Here is a 16,811-nt window from a genome sequence, read left to right as displayed (position 1 = left end):
TTTCCAACAAAGAAGGACTTAAAAAGCTGATCAATTCCATCCACCAAACAGTTCCTAGTCCTTCTAAAGCTTCCATGCACCTTATAGTAGCAAAAAACGACAACAAAAAAAAAAAAAAACTCTTTATCTTCTATGCACAAAACAATCAATTGTCTATGGCACAGTTGCCCATAGCAGCCTGTGTGGTGTAGACTGAACCGCATGCGCATTGACTGCCTTATTTTTGCTTGGGCAAGACGTTTGAACAGGAGTAAGATGGTCTTTGCGTGCATGACTCAATCTGCATCGCTCATACCGCTACGGGCAGCACACCGTAGAGGACTGGATCCCAAAATAACTGAACAAACGTATGTAACTGAATTCTCTCTCTCTCTCTCTCTCTCTTCATCTTCTATGCACAAACAACTAAAGGAACTGAATTCTCTCTTTCTTCTTATTATTATTATTGTAACATGAACTGTCGAAATGCTGAGCTTAAATGCCTCACTAGATCCTTCACTTTCATGGAGAAATCCTCTTCCATCTGCCAAGAAACGAAATGGGTTCTTTTAGTTCAGTGACTTTCTCAACAAAAAAACAAGCTAGGGTTTTCATTAACACTCCTTTCATTATAAAGGAATTGAGATTTTTACCTGAGCCACTATGGTGATATCGAGTGCTGTTTCTCCAAAAGGAATAGTGCTACTATTGACAACACAGAGGTGGAGCTTCTCTATCTCCGCTAGGGTTTTCATTAACACTCCTTTCCTTTTCTCACAGTGGATTCTTATCAAGACATTCTTGTCCGAAACCCTTGCCTCGATTTCGGGGAGAGGTTCGTCGGAGCTGAAGTTCTCTCCGGAGGAAGAAGAGCTATCGTAGTCTGCTGAAATCTGAGTTCTCTTGACTACCACCACTGATTCCATAGTTTTCTTCTTGGCCTGTTCCTCCAATACCTTTACTCGCTCTTGCATATGTTTCAAGTATCTGACAGAATCTCCTAAAACAGAAACCTTGTCCATCTGTGACAAACGTCATAAAAAGTAAAAAAGTTCAATAGTCTTTATCATCTTTTTTCGGCTAGTTTTTAAGAAAAAGTTCTATCCAAGTCCTTAACAAGTGGTATCAGAATGAAAAGTAAAATAAATACCTTCTTGAGACCTGGAACAATGGCTGAGAGGGCTATGAAACGCTGGCTGAGCTTCTCTCTTCGCTTCCTTTCAGCGATAACATGTTCATGTGTATGAGAAGTTGGTCTGCTCGTAGGGAGTGACCTCTTAATCCCTTGGCAAGCTTTGGATCCATGATTTTGGTTCATATAATAAGAACCTTGAGAAATCAAGACATCAGGAGAAGAGTACAACTGCTGAGATTGATCCATTAGTGAAGTCGAACCACCAAAAGAGAGAATTTTATTAGGAGGAGAAGAAGAGGGTTCCGGGTTGGAGGTTGTGGTGCAAGAGTTCCAGCTGTTGGTCTTGAGCAACTTCGTGGGTCTATCTACTGATCTCCCTATGCCGCTGGTCCGAGCCGCCTCCATGGATGATCCACTGAAGGTAGTTGTGCTACTTGTTTGGTTCAAGGTTGGTGGGTTTTGAGAGGTGAATTCATCAAAGGAGTTCATTTGGCATTGATAAATGAAGGCTGGATCATCCATTCCCTGTTTAAGTAATTTAGATAACAAGATAACTTAATGGTTTCTTTAAAGAACAAATATATAATCAAATAAATGTAATAATTACAGAAACCCACAATTCTAATTACCAGCTCAGATACCCATGTGAAAGATGACATCTCCATTAATTCAGTTTCTTTGTTTCTTGATCAAGAAGACTAGTGAATGATCCTGAAAGAACATGTATCCACAAGATTTAATGAGAGGTGTTCAGCTGGTCAATGGAATTGATAGAAAGAGAATCTTATTAATCTTAGAGGTGAAGTTACCCAGGAACCCTTTAATTACTTTGTTTGGATTTTAGATAAAGATGAAATTCATTATTATTGCATCAAAGAAACTTTCCTATGAAGTATCAGTTTTACTATAAAAAGGAAAAAAAAAGAGAGGATGAATCAAGAAAGAAAAAGAGAGGGGTGGGGGAGGAGAAGAAAAGAGACCCAGAAGCCCACTTCACCAAGAAGTAGAAGGAGGAGGAGAAGAAGAAAGCCCACCTTTAGAGAGTTGCAGAGTTCAAGAAAGGCTTGGAGGCAGGAGATTTCTGTTTTTTTGTTTCTCTGTCTCCAACAAGAGACCTTCATCACCCTTTTATAGTAGTAACTCATAGCCTCATAGATTGGAGATGGAAAGCACGTGTGAACTCTCTCTCTCTCTCTCTCTCTCTCTGTCTCACAGAGTATCTGAAACAAACTAACACGTAATGCTGACGAGCTGGAAGGCTTTTTGCGGCATGTATGGTCATTAGAAAAAAACAAATAAAATCGTTTTGAAATCAGTCTTAATCTGGAAGTATTTTTATTTAGGTAAATTACAGATCACCTCTTGATTTTCATTCGAAACTCAGATCATCCCTTCATTTTTTGAAAAAACTCAAATGTCCCCCTCTACAGTACCTCTACAGTAGTGGTGTTAACTTAAAACAATTCAAAAACTGAAAAGACAATTTTACCCTCAATCAAAATAAAATAAACAATAACAATTGAGGTACCCAATGTTTGTAGAAAATACATTTTAGATACCCAAACCCTTCAAAGACCACCGTCGACCGAGAACCTTCTAGTATTGCCGCCGCCGCCGCCGCCGCCCACAAGAATCTCTGCCGGTGAGCTCTTACACTTTAGCCCTGAACTCAGAGGGAGTGGTCTTTACCTTTATAGGGTTTGAGATGTACACAACCTTGATGGGTTTTGATTTGTTCTTTGGTTTGGCCCTTTTACAGCTCTTGCTGCTTTGATGAACATTGATTTTGAAAGTCTACGAAGTTCTTGCTCGAGTGTTGTAGCACCGCTGCCTAACTTCCATCTACACCCTATGCTCTTACATCTATTGTGCCTTCTATGGAGATTTTATCTACAGGAATCAAGTTTTATGGCTAGTGTTATGAAGTTCTGAAACTGTATTCTAGCATCATCGATTTTTTAAATTAATTTCAATCCAGCCAGCAGATCTCTTTCTATCTTTCAGGGACTTATTCATCTACTTGGTAAGGCTACTCGATCAAGATTTGAAGCTAGTCTGAGCACCTGATTATGTACTATTAGAAATCTCCAAACAAGGTTTGCAATACTCTGTTTTCAAGGTTTTTTTTCCCAGATTGATATCCTCTATCATTTATGATCTGACCAGAAGATCTATCTCAGTTTTTAGGGGATTATTACCCCTTTCTTGAAGGCCACTCGATCCTAGTTTGGTGTCCATCTAAACCCCAGATCTTATTTTATTGCAAAATCACCAAATTCTAGGTTTATTTACTTCAGATTTGCAGTTTTTGGGCTGTGGTTTATATCAGTTCTCTCTATATCATTGAACGTTTGTGGGGTTTGTATTCCCTACTACTGGTCTTCATATTTCCAGCCTTGAGATCGACAAGTTGCTGGGGAAATTCCGTTGCTGCAGCTTCATTCCATCGTTTTTTTTTTTTTTTTTATTTCATTTTATGGTCGAAAATATATACCCTAAATCCCCCTCTTTGGTCCCTAGAACTTGAAGCGTTTTGACAAAGGGATCTCAATTCTGCCCAGAAGAACAGAGTATCGTCAATTCTAGGATCTTCTCCAATGCATGGATGGACTGGACTGGTGGAGATAGAGTTGCAGGTGGGGGGGGGGGGGGTGGGTTTTTGGGGGGGGGGGGGGGGGGGGGGGGGGTGGGGGGGGTGGGGGGGGGGGGGGGGGGGGGGGGGGGGGGGGTGGGGTTGTGGTTTTGTGTTTTTTTTTTTTTTTTTTTTTTTTTTTTTTTTTTTTTTTTTTTTTTTTTTTTTTTTTTTTTTTTTTTTAAAGAGTGGGGGGGTTTTGTGGTTTTGTTTGTGTGTTTTTTGTGTTTGGGGGGGGGGGGTGTTTTTTTTTTTTTTTTTGGTTTGGATTATTTTGGTTTTGGGTGTTGTTTTTTTTTGTGGTGGTTTTGGGGTGTTGTGGGGTTGGGGGGTTTTTGGTTGTGGGGGGGGGGGGGGGGGGGTTTTGGGGGTTTTTTTTTTTTTTTTTTTTTTTTTTTTTTTTTTTTTTTTTGGTTTTTTTTTTGGGGGTGGGGTGGTGGGGGGGGGGGGGGGGGGGGGGGGGGGGGTGGGGGTGTATGTGGAGGCCGGGGTGGGGGGGGGGGGGGGGGGGGGGGGTGGTTTGGGGTGGGGTTTGTGGGTTTTGGGGGGGGGGGGGGGGGGGGGTGGGGGGTTGTGGGTTTTTGGGGTGGGGGGGGGTTTGGGGGGGGGGGGCCAGGCCGGCCCTTTCCCCTTTCATGTGAGGTTTTTAAATCCAAGGGTAAAAAAGTAATTCTACACTAGTTAAGGGTAGTTTAGGGATTTAAATTTATTTAACTGGGTGATATCATCACTTAACAGCATATAACTAACGTTAAGGACTAATTTGTTATTTTGGAGTCTAAACCAGGGGGTGATCTGAGTTTTTTTTAAAATCAATGGGTGATCTATAATTTACCTTTTTTATTTTTATTTTTATTTTTTAATTTTTGGGTAGGCAAGTATGGAGTTTTAAATTTTTTTGCCTCATCATGGAAACTAATTTAAGGAAACAATTGCCAATGATCGATCAGTCACACTATCACTTAGGGGTGCAAATTTGGCTCTGTCGGCCCGAACCCGCCCTAAGTCGGAACAGGGTCTGGGCTGAGATATTTGGCCCTAAGGGCGGGTCAAGGTTGAAAATTTCTAGCTCTAAGTCAGGATCGGGTCTGGCTAGGATTGAGGCCTCGCGCTAAGCCTGGCCTAGCCCGACCCGACCCTGTTTTAAGTTATACTATAAAATATATATTGATATAATATATATATATTATATTCGACCAAAAAAATATATATATATATTATAAACTTTAAATGTCATCTGCATTTTGTTATATAATATATTATATATGAAGATAATAAGTGACATAATACATTTTATTATAGTGTTATTTTACGTAAAATTGATAAATTTTTTCCCCGACCCATTCCAGCCCATGCATTTCCTTCCCCCTCCCCATGATCAGGGCTAATCAGGGTCAACCTGGTTCGACCCTGAGGACGGGACATCGTTGGATTTTTCAAACCCTGAGTCAGGGTCTGGTCGGGCCGGGCCTGGGCCCAGCTAAGGGGACTCAGGGTTTGTCTAGGGTTCTATAAAGCCCGGCTCAACCCGACCCTGTTGCAACCCTACTAGATATCACTATTATACTATCAATAATGGCTTATGTTAGATGGAGACATGTAGACTTGAGGGTCGCTTATTTAGTACTCTTTGATGAATCTCGAAATTGATTAATGATAATTCTTTATTTTATTTTTATTTTTATTTTTTTGGCATTTGCAAGTTGGTGGGTAAGAACTTAGAAGCATAGTTGGAAAAGTGGGTTTTGACTGGGGCGAGTCATCCGAGTCGAGTCCAAATTTTGAAAAACCTGGTCAAGAGTCGTGTAGACTAGGTTAGGATAAAAAATGATGAGACTGGGTCATAAATTATCCGAGTCAAATGAGACTCGGTATTTTTACGTGAATCATGACAAATTCGACGAGTTTTATCATTAAAAAAAAAAAAAAACCATAAAACCAATTCACTTAGAAACTGAGTTGAGTAAAATACTAAATCTATATTTTTAAATAGTAAAAAACCCTCAACTATTTGATTCCCTTCTCGTGTTAAATGGTACAAACTCAAAATGTATTGATATATGATTCCTTATTTTATCTGATTTTTTCATATTTTTCTGTATTGTTCTATTTCTTACTAATTTATTGTAGTAAAAATTAAAAAGCATGACTCGCCTTGACCGGGTTTGACAAGGCCGAGTCACCAGGTTTATTTGAAAGACGAGTGGAATCAGAAAACTTGGTTTACCAACTATGTTTAGAAAGTAAAATGAAATTTGAATTTACAATATTTTAGATCTTAAGTTACTTTAATGTTAATTGGCTAACATTTCTTTAATTAATTAATACTGTTAAGTTAATTATGGTACAAAAATAATGGTGAAGGTTGGATCTACATTCGTGTCAAGAGGTTCATTTTTGTAGAGACAGTCTCCCCGAGGCCCTCACCGATATGATACGGGAGTATACCAAAGAGAAAAAATTCTATAGAATAAATACCTATGTTCTTTTATTTTAATATAAATTCTCTTTCTTCCAAAAAAAATAATGGTGAAGGCTGGATCTCCGCCTTTTGATTGGTTTAAAGTTCAGTGCTCTTATCCTACTAGCAAAACACCTGAGAACAAACCCTAAAGCACGGATCATCAATATTGTTAATGATGTCAAAATGCAATAGAGAAATTACATTTAATAGTGAGAAAATCTTATATATTGTAACCAAAGTGGTGAATTAAGAAATTGTAATTTTATTTTATTTATCAAAAAATTTATAGGTTTTTTTTTTATGAGGGAAATTATAAGATTCAACCCTTTTGAGTTTTCATTTACAAAACTAACCACTCTATATTTCCGTTAACAAAAACACACAATTTTTGGGTTTGAGTTTACAAAAATGGCTAAAATAGTGATTATCCTTCAACAATGCATATTGTTTGACCATTTTACCCCTTACTTTATCCACCCGACCTTTTCCGATCACCACGTCCGATCATCCATGTCCACAATCCCTGCAATCCCTGCAATCCCTGCAACCCCCAACCCCCACCCCTGTGAGCGACCCCAGCCCCGGTACCCTCTCTGTTCCAATCGTCCCTACCCCTACAACCCCGCCCAACCGACCCTCCCCATTACGCGCACAGCCCTACCCTTCCTTGAAACTCCATCTGAAACCCTTCAGCCACCAGTCTTGCAATTGCCTCGTGGCTCCTCCTAATGATTTTCCCTTTTCCAGATTACTCAAAATCCATCTTGCAAATCGTTACCAACTGTTGCAAATCTTATGCGCAGGGGGGGAGTGTTGGGCGAGGTGTTAGGATGCAAATCATTCCCAAAATTACTTTACAGCTTCTCCAAACCCAATTCTCTTTCAACTGATTTTGTTTTTTTTTTTTTTCTTGAGATTTCTTGTTGAATCCGATTCTAAATTCTAGATATGTAGAAACAGCCTGTGTCCAGTACTCCAGCATCCGTCATACAATTTCTATTTAAGGGGGATTTTTTTGGGAGGTATTTCTTGTTGAATTTGACACTCGATGCGGATTTGCAGAGAGCCGGGCCCATTATCCCACAAGGTTCGTCTCAAAGCAGAAAAAATTCCCTCGTATCAAGCACCTCTCTCTGCACGTCTATAGCAACCCAACAGAAGGGCGGCAAAGGAAAACCACAAAAGAAAAAACATTTGATTTAATATAATCTTCTTCAACAAAAACAGAAAAAGAAAGGGAGGGTTTGGGGGAGGTGCAGAGATGATGTATCCAAGAAATCGGTCACCTCCAATATACGTTGATCATATCTCTCTCTCTCTCTCTGAGACGGTGGTGGACAAAGAAGAAAAGAGGAACGAAGATAGAGTGAAAATAATTTCAGATTTTATAACTCCACTAGTGAAAGTGGCAACGGATTTTTGATGTTTTCAAGGCATTTTCCAGTGGTTGCAAGAGAAGTGACCACTGGCAGGGGATGATGCTCGTAGGAGGGTTCACAAGGGGTGCAGCTGGGGTAGTTTTTAGTGAGGAAGACGGTCAGGAGGAGGAAGGGCTTAGGTGGGGTCTCAGGTTGCAGAGAAGGTTTGCAGTTCCGGAAGTCAGGCGGAGGAGGTGGGGTGGTGAGGTGCGGTGCAGTGCAAGCATTCAACATGGTAGGGCAAGGGCGAGGGCGAGGCCGGGGTTTGGGGAGGGGGAGAGGGAGCGGGAGAGGGAGTGGTGGTGGCGGTAGTGGTGGTGGTGGTGGGTGGTTGAAAGAATTAAGGGTAAAATGGTAAAAAAGAATACATGCTTGAGGGAAAATCACTCTTTTGGTTAGTTTTGTAAACCCAAACTTAAAACTAAAACTGTGTAATTTTATTAACTAAAACAATGAGTGGTTAGTTTACAACATAAACCTAATAGTAACTAATCAAGTAGTTTTCCCTTTTTTTTTTTTTTTTTTGGCCGTTTGAAAACAACACAATTTTATTTCAATGAGGGTAAACCTGTCATTTCACTTAAATACTAGTGCATTGAATATCATATTAAATTACTTTCAACTTTTTTAAAATTCTTTTTTACCCTTTCATTAAATACTGCATAAATAATTTTTGGGAATCTAAGGGCATTCAAAAGAATGTTATAACTTCTTACTTCACCACTTTGGTGATAATAAGTTGCACCCTTAAATAGTTGTTTTTCTCATTACGTTTCTAACAAATCTTTCCAAAAAAAAAAATTATGTTCTAACAAATGACTTTTTTTTTTGGTATTAATAATTAACTATACAAACTTGGATATGCTAGCAAATTTTGTAAATGCAGCCAGATGGTAGCCTCCCCCTCTGTCCCCTTTTCTTTTTGGACCAGTCATGAGCTATCAGACTATTTTTGCAGTGATGGACAGCTTTGTATAGTTCTAAGGAAATGTATACAAACTTGGTTATGTTTTGATTTTGTTTGATTAGCTTGACTAATGATATTTTCATATTTTCCTTTAAGCTATGTTTGGGTGCCAAGAAAAGAAAAAAAAAATTAAAAAAAAAATTTGAATTTAAGGAGAGAGACAAATAAATCAAGCATTGCAGCATCATGATTTAATTCTTGTCTCATTATGATTTTTTTTGGCCTTTTCTTAGCATCTAAACATAGACTTAATGAAATTTAATTCTTCATTTTATAGAAAAGACAACGAAATGTAGTTGTACTAGGATTGATACAAAAAAATTTTGATAATATTTTCCTTTTTTCGTTTTTACATTTTATAAAGTCTTAGCTTCATTGTTAAAGGGATAAAAAGAGGCCGAGAAGAGTAGAAAAGAGGTCAAGGACCATAACATTACCAATGACAAGGACTTATTATCGAACATATTTTTCCATTTCTCGAGTCAATGTGACTTAAAATTGTTTCATTGAAGCACAAAATTAATACTTGATATATTTTTCCATTTTTCTAGACAATGTGACTTAAAAGTGTTTCATTGAAGCACAAAATTAATACAAAAATGCCCACCTTTCGTTTTTTTTTTTTTAAGCAACATAAGGGAATATAATTGGAAAATGTCTACTTCACTATAATTCAGTGGTTCCTCCCCTTTTCCTTTTGAGTTGTTTGTGAGGTGCCCGGCTTATTTTTATGGTGATGGAAGGTTTTGTATAGTTCTAAGGAAACTGATACTTCCATGTTTTGGTTTTGTTTGGTTAGATTGACTGATAATATTTCAGTATTTGTTTTAATTAAATTTAATTCTTCATTTTATAGAAGTAGGGCAACCAAATGTAGCCTTATTGGGATTGACGGAAAAAAATTGTAATCTTTTCTTATTCTTATTCTCTTTTTTTTTTCTTCTCTTTTTTGGATTTGTTAAAACCCTTAGCTTCATTATTGAAGAAGATTAAAAAAAGGCTAAGAGCAAGCAGAATAGAGGACAATTACTCATTGCCAAACATATTTGTCATTTCTCAAATCAATACAACTTTAAATTGTTTGCACAAAATTAATACAAAAATGCCCATCTTTCTTCTTATTTTTTTCATTTAGCAACATAAGTGAACATTGTTAAAAAATGCCCACTTCAGTCACTCCTTATAGCGTTGATGAACAGTTTTGTATGGTTCATAAGAAGAGTCCAGATCCTCTACTTCCGTCTGCCCCTACTTCTGTGTGCGCCCTACACAAGTAGAGGATGTCGATTCTCATAGGAAATGTCTACATCCAAATATTTTTGTTTTGTTTAGTCAGCTTGACTGGTGATATTTCAATCTTTTTTTTTTCAATCATTTCTTATTCTTCATTTCATAGAAAAAGGGCAATCAAATGTAGCCCTACTAGGATTGCTTAAAAAAAAGTGACATCTTTTTTTTTTTGTTAAAAGCCTTAGCTTTCATTGTTGAAGAGGATCATTGCCAAACATATTCTGCTATTTCTCAAATCAATAATATAACTTTAAACCTGTTTCATCGAAGCACTAATTAATACAAAAATGTCCACCTCCCTTTTGTTTTACTCTTTTTTCTTAGCAACATAAATAAAAATTATTGAAAAATGACCATTTAAGTTGTTCTTACTGTGTTAAAATTTTCAATCCAAAAGCTTAAGCTATCAGGTGAAGAATGTCTATTGGTATATGAAGGAATCGAAGATCCCAAAATTTTTTCAATATAGAATTATTCCAAAACAATGACAAATCTTTCACCCATTGACCTCATTTTCAAAATGGCCAAAACAAGATTGAAGCTTAAGCTGCTTTGCTTCATGCCTCATGCATTTTTTAGGGTGATAGAAAAATTGTGTATGGAACTATAGTTGTAGAGAGAGAGAGAGAGTATCTCTGTTGTGAATTCTTGCATGAAGGATACCTTTTTTAACGGCTTACCCATGAATTCTTCACAAATCCTTATCCTCCTATGAAATGGTCTTTCTTCAATGACAAGAAAAATAAATTATTAATTTATACAAGAAACGAAATAAAATAGGGGAGAAGAATCTCAATAGAAAACTGAAATTAATGGAAGAGGAGAAATTGTTTGGATTCATTAATGGAGGAGGAAAGATCGAAGTATTGAAGAAAGGTTTTAAAAATTAAATTAAGATTAAAAAACACAAAACTGGTACGTAACTTGATCGATAGCTATCACTGATAATTTATTTATTTTTTTCATTCTCTTCACGTGCACTTTCTTCACATTATTTACATTATTCTTGATGCATGGAAGATTGGCCAGCTCTTCCAATCCTTTCAAAGTACATTAATTAAGATCCAAATAAGATCATTCTTCCTACCCTTTAATTTATGGATCTGCCCCCCTTGTGAAATGACCAAAATTCCCTTTGTTTTGTTAGGTTCGACCCTCTAGCTTCCACCACAGCTGAAGGAGAGCCAAATTTTTAATTCACTCTTTAATTTTTCATAGATTATATATATATGCAGATCAGATCTGATTCCTAAATCTTAATTCCTACCAACCCAACATTTCACTAGAGCTAAACCTAGGAGATTTTTCTCTTCTCCTCACCCTTTTCCTTTAGACCATTTCAATAGATATATATAGGATTATCCCAAAAAAGGAAAAAAAAAAATCAAATCTAACCTAATTTAATTTCTTCCTCTTTTGTATTTTAAAAAAAAAATTTGGTGGGATTTTAATTTATTCTCTGTTAGCAAAATGCATATCTTTACAAAGAGAGCCACAATTTATAGTCAACAACTCAGGCGAAGAACAAATAAAATTAAAATGTAATCAAATAAAAATAAAAGTAGGGAGGACTCCTTTTAAACCCTGATGGATCCACGAGGCCAAGAATTTATGTTTGACTAATGATATTTCAGGGCCACGTAGAGTCAAATAGAATCGCTTTCAAGTCCGAATGATACGATCCGCCGATAAAAGTTGTACTGTTGGGGGGATCATTCCTCATATAAATTTATTTTTGGACGGAGTTTTTCTATACCGACGGTCAAAGGATTTCCTTGACCAAGTGACTAAGATACACATAAGAGAGTATCACGCAACAAGGAGTAGTATCGACCATTCGTAAATAGGGGGAGACATTTAGGGCCTAGGATGGTGATTGAAACTCCTCTTTGGGTGCAGAAAGTTTTCTCCTACCAATTTTTTATATAAAATATCAATTTAATTTTGAATTTTGCTTAAACTGTCACTGTTAGGGAAATGACTCTTGAACACGAGTTGAGGCACCCCAAACGATGAATTATATATAATTTCTTGACAGATGATTGGTCTATCAGGTCATTTCTCAAATAGTGAGTAGTGACAGGCAAGTTGCCATTTTCGTTTAATTTTTTTTTCTACCACCTTGGATATTGTTACTGTGCCTAACTCTTTTTCACAGGCCATTAAGCATGAGTATTGACGGAAGGCTATGGATGATGAACTTCAGGCTTTAACTGAGAACAACACCTAGACTATGGTCCCCTGTCCTCCGAGTATTAAACCCATTGGGTGTAAGTGGGTTTTTTCGGTTAAGTTGAATTCTGATGGTTCTCTAGAGCGATATAAAGCACGCCTCGTGGCTTTGGGCAATCGTCAGGAATACGGCATCGATTATGACGAGACGTTTGCCCCGGTTGCTAAGATGACTACTGTTCGTACCTTATTGGCTTTGTCGTCTTCTCGTCAGTGGAAGATATTTCAAATGGATGTAAAAAATGCTTTCTTACACGGGGATCTTAAAGAAACGGTGTACATGCGTCCTCCCTAAGGCTTTAATGGTGACCCAGCTTCGGTTTGTCGTCTTAATCACTCGCTCTATGGTCTCAAGCAAGCACCACGAGCATAGTTTGAAAAGTTTCGCCATACTCTTCTTCAGACTGGGTATTCTCAGAGTCAGTATGATCACTCTCTTTTTATTCGGCAATCTCCTGCTGGGCTAACTTTCCTCCTTGTATATGTTGATGATATTCTCATATCAGGTGATGATACAACGGGCATTTCTGCCCTCCAACAGACCCTGCACAATGCTTTTCATATGAAGGATTTGGGGGAAATGACTTACTTTCTTGGTCTTGAGGTTCATAAGTCGTCACAGGGGCTATTCTTATACCAACAAAAATATGCCCGCAATCTGATTGTTCTTGGTCGTTTGGATTCTGCCCAGACCGTCTCCACTCCTCTTGAGGTGAATGTTAAGTATCGGAAAGATGATGGGGATCATGTTTCTGATCCAACTCTATATCGGCGCCTTGTGGGGCAGCCTAATTTACCTCACGATGGCCCGTCGTCAATATTGTTAGTCAATTCATGACCGACCCTCGACAGCCACATTTGACCGCCGTTTTCAGGATTCTCCGATATCTCCAGGGTACTGCTGATCGTGGTCTTTTTTATCCTGCAAATTCTTCACTCGACCTCCGGGCGTACATGGATGCGGATTGGGCTGGTTGCCCCAATACTCGTCGCTCAACCACAGGCTGATGTGTGTTTTTTGGTCCCTCTCTGATTTCCTGGCGATGTAAGAAACAAGATCGTGTCGCCAAGTCTTCTACTAAGGCGAAGAGTATCATGCCATATCTTCTGCTTGTTCTGAAATCTAGTGGTTACGTGGTTTACTTTCGGAACTTGGCTTTGCTCCCACAACTCCTGTTGTATTATATCCCAACAATACGAGTGCCGTTCTGATTGCGACCAACCCGATATTTCATGAACGTACAAAGCACATCGAGGTTGCTTGTCATGCCATTCACAACGAAGTTCAACGTGGCACCATTAGTCTTCCGCACATTTCGTCTTAGCAAATTTTTTTACCAAAGCCATGACCCAAGCATGTCATGACTTTCTTGTGGGCAAATTGATGCTGTATGACCCTCTCAGCACCAATTTGAGGGGGGGTGTTAATGGATAATATAACACCAACTATATATACGAAGCAGATTTGATATTATCCGTTAACAGTTTCGAGGTATAAACCATGTGCTTGCAAAGGAACTTTTAGGTAAAATATTGTTTTCCTCCATGTGATTCTTCCAAGAAAACTAACAAACAAAACCTAAGAATGAATGAAGGTGCTAGTTAATTGGGTATTTGATAAATTCTTTGACCTATTGTTGCCAATACTTTGATGTAGTCTGGCCTTCACCTTGCATAATATATGCCTTCCCACTTTCTCTTGTGTCTTACATGATATATGCTCCCTTTTTCTTTCATATTGAGATGCTTTGTATTGTATAACAATATTACTAGAATCAAAATTTTATTTTCTATGCACTTAATTGTGTCATGTAGAAGGATGATCGATATGATACTTTTAACAATTGGATATCTAGAAAATGATCTAGATTGGCTACATATCAAATTTTAGTCTCAAATTCAATCACATACACTCTCACGTTGTTCAAGCACTATCTCAGTAGTCCATGTGCATTTTCTGTATTCCTAAATTTTAAGATGTGAAATTTGACACGTGAGTAGAAGACCTTGAGATCTATCTACCTAAAAATACTCCAATCCATCAAATTTGTCATGTTATAGCAAATGTATACAGCTCAAGTGAGCTTTCTACTCTGCATGAACAAAGAAACCCTGAAGATAGGGAGAGAGAGAAAAGCTTTCTTCTTAATTAATATGGACCATCTCGATCCTCCACATCAGCTAGCTCTCCACATGGTAGAAAGCTCATGATTCATGACAACCAGTATTAATGAATCCGAATTAAGCTTCCTTGAAATGATAGAACTTCTATTTATTTATGGAACTCTTGAAGCCCCAAGTATATTCTGCCTTTAATTTTGTGGACATGTTGCTTAATTTAAATCCAATCTCATTCTCCCATGTGATCAAGATATAAAATTTTCAAAATCATCAACTGATAATTCTTTAATGTGACATCCAAGAAGACGGCATAATATCAGCCTGTTAGGGAGATTATTGAAGAGTTCTCATAAAGAGACAATTTAGTACCAGGAGGTTTGGAAGATCGGTGAAGAAATGTAAACTTAGTCCTACATTGACTATAGAAGGAGTTCCTGGCCTATTGATAAAGAGTAGTCTCCTCTAACTTGTTACGACACATTTTAAAACAATAAAGTTCATTGGATCAAAGCAGACAATATCATGCCATTGTAAGATATGGGCTAAATTAATTATTTGGGTTGATCAGTTGGTGGGAATTAAGTTACACAGACCGGTTCGGTTCACTCTCAAGTTTAGGGATATGCTGGCCCAACCCATGGTGGTTTAGGGTTTAGGGTCAGGACAGTATTATTATATATACTTAATTCTGGGTCCCCACTGCACTCATTCGTTCTTCTCCACTTACCACTAAAGTTAGAGAGCAAACAAAGAGGCTTGAAGTGCTGTGGAAGATCCAGGATCAGGGAGCAGAAATCCGTTGGCAATTGCATCGAATCTTCTTCAATATACCACGGTGCAAGGTACGCTTCCATTCACCGTTAATTGTTTTGAATCGTATTCGAGTTCTTGAATGGGACACCATTAGGGATTATGTTAAAACCCCTATTTAGATTCTACATTTGGTATCAGAGCAACCCATTCAGGGCTAGAATCGATTAAAATATGTTTATTAAATTGATTTGTTTTTTTTTTATTATTAAAAAAATAATAATAATAATTCTGGGCAATCGGGTGCAAGTGCACACCCACGTGAAGCTTTCCGCTGTGTTGGTGCTTGCTGTCCAGGCACCATTGCCGCTGCCGTTGCCTCTGCTGTATGTTGTTTTAATAAAAAAATAAAAATAAAAACCCAAAACCAGAGATGGTTCTTGCAAGGGTTTTGCCGGATTTTATCCGGACTCAACCTTGTGGTTGGTCGCCGTGAATCACCTCTCTTGGTGGGATTTTCGGCCGCCATCACGTTACTATGGCCGATTCAGGCATTCTTCTTCCAGACAAAACCTAGAAGATTTTGAATTTCAAGACAACGGTTCTGTTGTGTTTGCGTGAATTGGGGAAATGCTTTGCGTGGTTTTGGGAAGATGAGGAATATTCCCTCATATTCCCTAATCCACTAACATCTTTAAAAAAAAAAAAAAAAAAAAAGGTAAAATGTAAATGCTTAAAGTAAATACATTAAAATGGGTCAAACGGTTATATAAAGGGTTTAGTTTGAATCGGGTCAAACCAAACCCAAAGGAAACCAAAACGGGTGGCCAAACCGGTTCAAACCATACCCGACCCGGTTCGGTACTCGGTTCGACCCGAGAACCCGCTAACTGATCCGGAAAAGCGACACATCGGGTCATCGGTTACCCGGTCGGAGATCCGCCGGAATCTTGTTTCCGGCGGGAGGAACTCCGGTATTGACCGTTGTTTTAAAAAAAAAAAAAAAAAAAAAAAACCCAAAGAGGGATTTGGTTTGGTTTGATTTATTTATTATTTCAGATTCTGCTATTTCTGTTTCTGTTATGAAACTTTTAGAACTGTTTCTGTTTTGAAACATATTTCTGTTTCTGTTTCTGTCTCTGGTTCTGTTTCTCTAATGAAACATATTACTGTTCCTGTTTTTCCTGTTTCGAGACAGATTTCTGTTTTAGAACAGAATATATGTTCCAGAATTGTTTTGAGACTATTCTAGTATGGTTTTTTGTTTCTGTTTTTGCTCCGACCTATTCCGGAAAAATTGTTAAATGTTCTAATCTTGTAAATGTGCATATTATGCCGCATTTGGTTTCTAATATCTAAGAAACCCATTGGATTGTATGTTCTCATACATGTACATGTATACACAAATCTCTAATAGGGAACAACATGATAGGATTGAGTGGAATCCACCAAAGTGGTACATTTAATTCAATTGTGTCTTTCCCTAACAGTAAAGATGGCATTTTCCCAAAGGTAATGTCATCAAGTATAGGCATATGCACATGTATAAGAAGAGACACTGGCTTAGGGATTCTTTTGCCCAAAGGTGATTGAATTTTCAAAAGTTAGTGTTCTTTTCACAGTAAAGATGGCATTTTTTCAAAGGTGATGTCATCAAATTTGTAGTGTTTAAGACCTGTAAAAGAAGGGACATGACTTAGGGGTTCTTTTGCCCAAAGGTAATTGAATTTCCAAAAGTTGGTGTTATCTTCACAGTCAATTAAAAAAAAAAAAAAAAAAAAACACATTGCTGTTGTTGCTTGTTTTGAATTTTGATTCATGTT

General features: G+C 37.8%; 1 protein-coding gene across 1 annotated transcript; it reads right to left on the bottom strand.

Annotated features, from left to right (window-relative positions):
• Nucleotides 1-385: 385 nt before the first annotated feature.
• On the bottom strand, nucleotides 386-1,779 carry LOC122662663 (transcription factor bHLH18-like). Its single transcript, XM_043858365.1, has 4 exons — nucleotides 1,744-1,779; nucleotides 1,130-1,639; nucleotides 633-1,001; nucleotides 386-523 (listed from the first exon to the last, which is right to left on the bottom strand). The coding sequence occupies exons 1-4, from the start codon at nucleotides 1,777-1,779 to the stop codon at nucleotides 443-445; spliced, it is 996 nt and encodes a 331-aa protein (XP_043714300.1). The 3' UTR covers nucleotides 386-442.
• Between the last annotated feature and the right edge of the window lie 15,032 nt (nucleotides 1,780-16,811).

Source organism: Telopea speciosissima, chromosome 5 (assembly GCF_018873765.1).
Source record: "Telopea speciosissima isolate NSW1024214 ecotype Mountain lineage chromosome 5, Tspe_v1, whole genome shotgun sequence".
Lineage (NCBI taxonomy): Eukaryota > Viridiplantae > Streptophyta > Magnoliopsida > Proteales > Proteaceae > Telopea > Telopea speciosissima.
This window is presented reverse-complemented; position numbering and strand designations above follow the sequence as displayed.